This window comes from Xenopus laevis, chromosome 9_10S (genome assembly GCF_017654675.1).
Source record: "Xenopus laevis strain J_2021 chromosome 9_10S, Xenopus_laevis_v10.1, whole genome shotgun sequence".
NCBI lineage: Eukaryota > Metazoa > Chordata > Amphibia > Anura > Pipidae > Xenopus > Xenopus laevis.
The window spans coordinates 68925003-68932335 of record NC_054388.1 but is presented as its reverse complement, the minus strand read 5'-3'; the positions used below and the strand labels follow the sequence as shown (position 1 = coordinate 68932335).

At 37.1% G+C, this 7333-nt stretch overlaps 1 protein-coding gene across 1 annotated transcript; it reads left to right on the top strand.

Annotated features, from left to right (window-relative positions):
* The first annotated feature begins 4415 nt into the window (after positions 1-4415).
* Positions 4416-6668, top strand: hoxd13.S (homeobox D13 S homeolog). The gene is given in 2 exon segments (NM_001090481.1): positions 4416-5019; positions 6418-6668. Coding segments are annotated over 2 exon segments (855 nt in total).
* The last annotated feature ends 665 nt before the right edge of the window (positions 6669-7333 follow it).

Genomic DNA, 7333 nt, shown 5'->3' with positions numbered 1-7333 from the left:
GGAAACAAAAAGGGGTTAATTATATAAAGGATATTGCATCTCCATCTACAGGAAAGATTTTGGACTGGCATGACTTCAGAGATAAATTTCAAATTCCGGATAAAGAAAAATTACATTATTTTCAATTGTCACATTGGTTTAAAAAAAAGAACCAAACTGATTCCATAGCTACTTATGATTCCCACCTTTTATCTGCTCTTAATAGTCTAAAGTCTTCTCATAATAACATCAGAAGGATACAGTCTTTAATATGGAATGATTCCAATGTTAAATCTCATCCGATGGTTCTAACAGCAAATAAATGGTCAACTTATCTACAAATGGAAATCTCCCCGGAAATGCTAATCAATTCTATAAAATATTTTGATAAATTTATCAACACAGAAATATGGAGAGATCAAAATTTTAGATTCATCCATTTAGCTTATAAAGGATTTAACTTCAGCTCAAAAAATACAATATTACATGAAAAATGCCCTAAATGCAGCATTCTTTTACCCAATACATTCCATTTATTATGGGATTGTTCTTACATCAAAAACTTTTGGCAAGATGTTGAATGTCATCTGAATACTAATCTATGTTCTAAATATAAACTAACCCCAAAAAATGCCCTATTAAATCTTTCGGATGATTCAATCAAATCATCCCACCACATTCTTAAACCTAAATATGGGAATATATCATACTCGCTGCATTACACACATTTAATATTAATTGCAGCTAAGAGATGCATCCTCAAAAATTGGATTAAATCGAACCCTCCTGAGATAATGGATGTCATCACTGAGCTGAAAACTCTATGTACAAATGAAGCTATTGCTTTTAAATTTGATAGCGTGAGGAATCGTACAAATTTTTTGTCAAAATGGAAAATTTTCATGAATAACTTTTCTCCAACTGATAGATCCAAACTTGATTCAATTCTTTATTCACCATAGTTCCATGGCATTAAAATTATATGACACTAGCTAGTACTATTACGAAAATAATAAAATCTAGATTAGGACTATAATTTAGACAATAGTCCTATCATATCCATTTTCAATATAGTTTGTACTTGTTGTACTAGAAATTTGATTTATTTGTTTTTTTTTAAATTAATATATTAGAATGCTTGTATTAATTACCTTATTAATTATTGCATTTGTTTTGCATGCATTTCTGTTGTTATGGTACATTTATGTCATTGATGTAACTATCTATTTATAAAAGAATAAAAAAAAAATTAAAAAAAAATAAAAAAAAAAAAAAAAAAAAAAAAAAAAAAAAAAAAATTAATGCCAGATTGTATTTATATATAAATATATGCCAGAGTGTTGGAAGCAAATGAGGGGAAGAGTCACCCGACTATTTTTTTTTGTTAGCAATTAAGGTTTATTTTATTACTTCAGATTTCGTAAATATAACCATTTTAACTACAGAGGTACATTTATTTACATTTTCATTTCCCAGGTAAGTTCATTGCATGGGTATATTATAATTGTGATGCCACTACATATTTTGTGTTGAGTGTGTACAGTGGGTTACACTTGTATTTGTGAGCGAACGTGCATCCTTGTACAGACAAATATATCCTCTTCAGCTGCTTATCTGCTTTTAAAAATCAGCAAATCAAATGCTGTTTCTGTAAATACGATTTTCTATGTTTTAACCCGTAAGGGCTCTACGGAAATAATATTCGTCACTTGCAAAATAACTATATTAAATGGTTTAAAAAATGAACCTGCATTGTACCAGTCTGCTGTGTGAACAGAGAGAATGATCCAGGGACCTGTTGATATTGCACTCAGATTACTAAAATACATTCATTTGTTAATTAATCTTTGGAAAGTGCAGTGCCATATATATGTTTTCATCGTTTTAGGTATAGTTTAATCCCATATATTCCCCTGTGTCACCACAATATTTTGCTGCACTTTAATATCCAGGGAATGCTGCAAAACAGAAAGAATCGGTGACTCTAATCTCTGAACGCTCATATTTTAAATATCACAAGAAAATGATCTTGCTTTATCATGATGGAATCAAATGTGTAGTTAAGTTAAAACTTTAAAGTTAAGTACACATAAATTATAATTACATTTTACATCTCCGACATCATACTGAGATTTTCGATAAACATAGAGTCAGTTAACCCCTCGAAGATATTAGACGTTCCCATTGTAGTTGAGGGTGCATTTAGAGAAGAATGCAATACTAGACTCAGGGATATTAGGGTTTTATAATATTCCTCTGGGAGATTTCTATCAATTTCCTGTTAGTGAATAAAATACTTCTTCAAGGAAAATCAATTCAGACTCAAACTCTGTCTCGGAATAAATCTGAACTGATTTTCCTTTAATAAGAATCGTTAGAAGATAATAAATAAGTAAAAATCTGATACTTTTTAGTTTTTACTTTGTAAATGCTGACAATAATGTGGCTAGCGTGGATAATGTTTTATCTACAGGTATCAGTTTTTTTCTACAGCTTAAAATCAGTTATTTTTTATAACTATATTATTCCTATAAAACCTTTAATTTTTTTTATAGATTTATAGTTTATTTCAGATCTTACTCCTTAGAGAAGTATATGAAGATACAATAAATAAAGAGAAAAAAATATCAAGTATTTCAGAAAAAAACAAATCTATAATGTTGGCTCCTCGACTAGAGTGTAGTGTTTTTTAAAAAATCTTATCTTTCAACAAGATATTAGTTGGGACAGAACAAGAACAAATAGCATTTTATTTAAACATTGCAGCCCAATTCTGAATAACAAGCCAGGACTGACTGCATCGAACATCTCACTCAATAAATCTGAAAAATTCATTAAAAGTCTCATTGTGCGTATGAGAAATTCATACTTACTCGATCCTGCATCCTCTGCGCACTGGCGGATGGGTACAAGGAGACATCTGATATGCACAGGGGGCACTTGTGTGTGCAAAAGCTACTTTATACCAACATTTAGCATTCTTACTTGAATATATAGTCTGAGGCGCACAGTGGCATACTTTAAAGTGGCCAAAGGTATTTGTAAAATTTGTAAAAGGACAGATATAAATCGATAGAACTGGAAGTGCAAAAGAAAAGTGAGAGACAAAAAGACAGGGGCATAGAGACAGAGGTACAGACAGACCAACAAACTCATTTATATGTCGACAGATGTGATATATATACCAATCCAGAGAAAAAAAGGTGCACACTGGGATTCTTCTATTAGTTACACTGGTCGACGTTTCGGTCTCTGCCTAAGACCTTTTTCAATATATATATATATATATATATATATATATATATATATATATATATATATATAATATATATATATATATATATATAATATATATATATATATATATATATATATATATATATATATATATATATATATATAAATATATATACACACATATATTTATATATATATAATTATAAACAATGTGGGGGTTAGTACTTTTGCCACTGAGGAGGCCTAAATAATGTGCATATCCCATTGTTTGTAAGTTATATACTAAGACATAGTATCCGTCTATTTTGAAGACAGTTCAACCCAAATCTTATACTAGAGACTGACGGATACATAGATAATCCTTTATGGTAGCAGACAAATTGTCCCTCACATGACTCATTTACAGATTTCTACTATTAAAATTCCCTGTATTATCTATTAACGTATCCAAGTGCAACCAGCTACAAAGAATACAGCTGCAAAGCAGAAAATAAGTGGAATTTTGGATGGAGGGCTGTAGAGTTCCAATAGCAAAGTGTGAGTTCGACTGGAAGCAAGTCTGATCCTACCTGCCATTTTTTTTTGTGTTTCCTAAGCCTTTGTGACTATATTTTATTGGTTGTCGGGTGGAATATCCAGCAGACAGTTTGCAGGTTACAGTGTAGCCTTAGGAATGAGATCCGGGGGCTCATGCTGCACAATTCTCTCGACTAAAGCGGTTAAAAACCTTTTCGTGCACCTTCCTACTGTTGCCTTTGGTGTGCAGCTGGTAAGGGCAGGTAATGTGGGACAAGCAAGGTGCACCAGGCACTTTAAATCATTCTAATACACTGGCTTGTAGGGCTCCTGGAATTGGGGGATGGAGGTTGCGTGCAAATGGAGCTTAAACGAAATTAAAGCAAAAAACAGGTAGAATGAGCCCCCCTTCCAAAGAAGGGCAGTGGGTTGATTGCTGAGAGGGTTTAATTTCTTTTTTCATGTCACGTGGTAGAGGGGAACCAATACTGAGCTACTTGGCTCCTGCAAACAGATCTGTAAAATGACTCCCCCAGCAGGGCCCCCTCCCAAACTGAGCAGCACAGTTTGTATAAACGTCCCACAATGCTCGGAGCTGCTGGAGGGATAACAATTAGCGCGATGCCCAACACTGGCTGAAGGGAGGAATGTGCAAGGCTCTGAGCAAGCGCACCCAGTGGGAGATGGAAGGCTTGAGAGGAGGAGAGGGATCGTCCAGTAACCAGTGCAGGAATTTCCTCTCCAGCCCCTCGGTGTTTGGGAGCCCCTCGAGCAGGACGGTTCCGGGATTGGCCTATTCAGCAGCAGATCGCTCCGGCTCATCCCGGGCTGAGGCCACCAAAGAAGGTCCCACTTGCCCCGCTTCCACTGGCCCGTCCCTGGGCTACGGATACCATTTCGGCAACGGATACTACAGCTGTCGCATGTCTCATGGGGTCGGGCTACAGCAGAACCCCCTGAAATCCTCCAGCCATGCTTCCCTAGGGAGCTTTCCAGTGGAGAAATACATGGACGTGTCTGGCTTGGCCAGTACCAGTGTCCCCAGCAATGAGGTGTCTTCCAGGGCCAAGGAGGTGTCTTACTTTCAGGGCTACACCAACCCCTACCAGCATGTGCCTGGCTACTTGGATATGGTCTCCACCTTTAGCTCTGGGGAGCCCAGGCACGAGAGCTACCTCTCCATGGAAGGCTACCAGTCATGGACTCTGGCTAATGGCTGGAACGGGCAGGTTTATTGTGCTAAAGACCAGTCCCAAGCCCCACACTTCTGGAAGTCCTCCTTCCCAGGTATGGACATGGCTGCTGGGAGTTTGTGCAACTATTACTAGGGACTGAGCCCTGTCTAATCTCAGGCTGTGCGGCCAAACACACCTACCTGCAGGGTGAACCTACCCCTTCCACTAGCTAGAACACAACCACACACTCATACAATCACAACTCACACACTTACAGTATGCGCATAGTCACAAATACACATGCACATATATATTCTCCAACACAAGCACACGTCAACCCTGACATGCACACACACAACAATACATATGCACATATGCACACACATACATGCACACACACACCTGTACCTACAGACATAGACACTCGCACATATATATACAAACACACACCTACAAACAGATCTCCAAGGACACACACGCACATATTTGCACACATTCACAGATAGACAAATATATTCTGGCACTTATACACTTAATATAGTCCACACTCACACACTCACACGCCCATATCCATAAACACACATATACAGTAGACACATTCACACTCTCACACAGGAGAATACATACAAATATATATATATATATATATATATATATATATATATATATATATATATACACCTTGACACATATACACACGCCTGTGTTTATTATGCACATACACATCATATTTACATATATCAAGTTATTTATGTTCTAATAGGCACTCACAAACAAAGTTCAGAAATATACACACGTTCACAATCATTCACACACAGATGCACAGACTAACACATACAGGCACAAATATATACACACGCCATACAATTATATGCACACCAAATATAGACATTCTGATGCCCAAAACACGCAGACCCACATCACACACACACACACACACGAAGAATAATGTGTGCCTGTACTGAAGCATATACAGCAAGTGTACTACATTGTGTGGAAAGAAGGCAATAAAAAAAGAAAGAAAGGTCAATAGATGGAGAAGAAGAAGAGAGATCAAGGGTAGAAATAATTTTTGCACTTTATATTAAAAAAACGGCCACTTCATTGTCTGCTATATGTCCTTAATATTTTCTAGTGGGACACTAACTTTTTTACAGACTATAAATTGTTGACCTTGTACACAGGTACACAAATATACATTCACTAGGAGTTTATTAATACCACTTCAATGACAGTTTGTATTTCTGTTATATACATGTGTATATTAGAAGCTAAAGCAGGGGATTGCCATTGTACCATTCTCATAGAGAGATAGGACACCATTGAACTGCTCACTTGAGCAAGTTTGCTGGTGGATGGGCCCTTCCATTCTATGATGTATGATGATGGGCCCTTGCTGGTAGAAGCTGAGGGGAGAGCTGTGAGTGTGAGTGCAGTGCTGCCAGACGACACCATAGACAAGTCCAAGTTTATTGCCACATTGCTGATGTTGTTTTGTCCCCCCCTGCAGGAGATGTTGCGCTAAACCAGGCGGATATGTGTGTGTACAGGCGCGGCAGGAAGAAGAGGGTGCCCTACACCAAACTCCAACTGAAAGAACTGGAAAATGAATATGCAATGAACAAATTCATTAACAAGGACAAGAGGAGAAGGATATCTGCCACCACCAATCTTTCTGAGAGACAGGTCACTATCTGGTTCCAGAACAGGAGGGTCAAGGACAAGAAGATCGTGTCCAAACTAAAGGACACCATCTCCTGATTCATCGACCCCTTTTTTTTTGGCCCAAGAGAAAACTTGAACTTTAAAAAAAAAAAAAAACAAGTCTGTACCATTTGAGGCGCGCTCCTCTCCTGTGTTTCTGGGGCAGCCGACAGATCGCTCAGTGTGAACCCCAATTGCGCACAACCGTTCGATTGTTTTCTTTCTCTCGCTGGTACTGAAATCTGTACAGATCCGAGACCTTAATCCTCTTAATCCTGCGCCTCTTCCCACCCGCCAGGGAACCTTTCTTTGCCAGTAAAGGAGTTATTTGTAAATGCAGGGGAAACTGTCCTACAATCTCCAAGATTCTGTGTAGAACACGAGGCACCCTACATTTTATATTATTAAAAACCTGTCTCATGTCTCAACCTATTGAGCCCCCCAAAAATCCTGATATAGGTCTTAGATGAAATTCTTAACTCCATGAAGTGATACATTTTGAATAACGAGAATCAGGTAAAATACAGGGATCTTGCTCTTAATTGTATTTGTTTACAAATAACGGGAAAATTCGACGTTCTTGACCATTTGAATCGGCATTTCATCTGTTCTAGATGGATTTCGTTTAGATTCAAACATTGGCCACTGCCATAATAATATAAAATATTTTTGTATGGATTTATTGTCTATGGAGGAAAACATATTTATTATTGAAAAGTAGT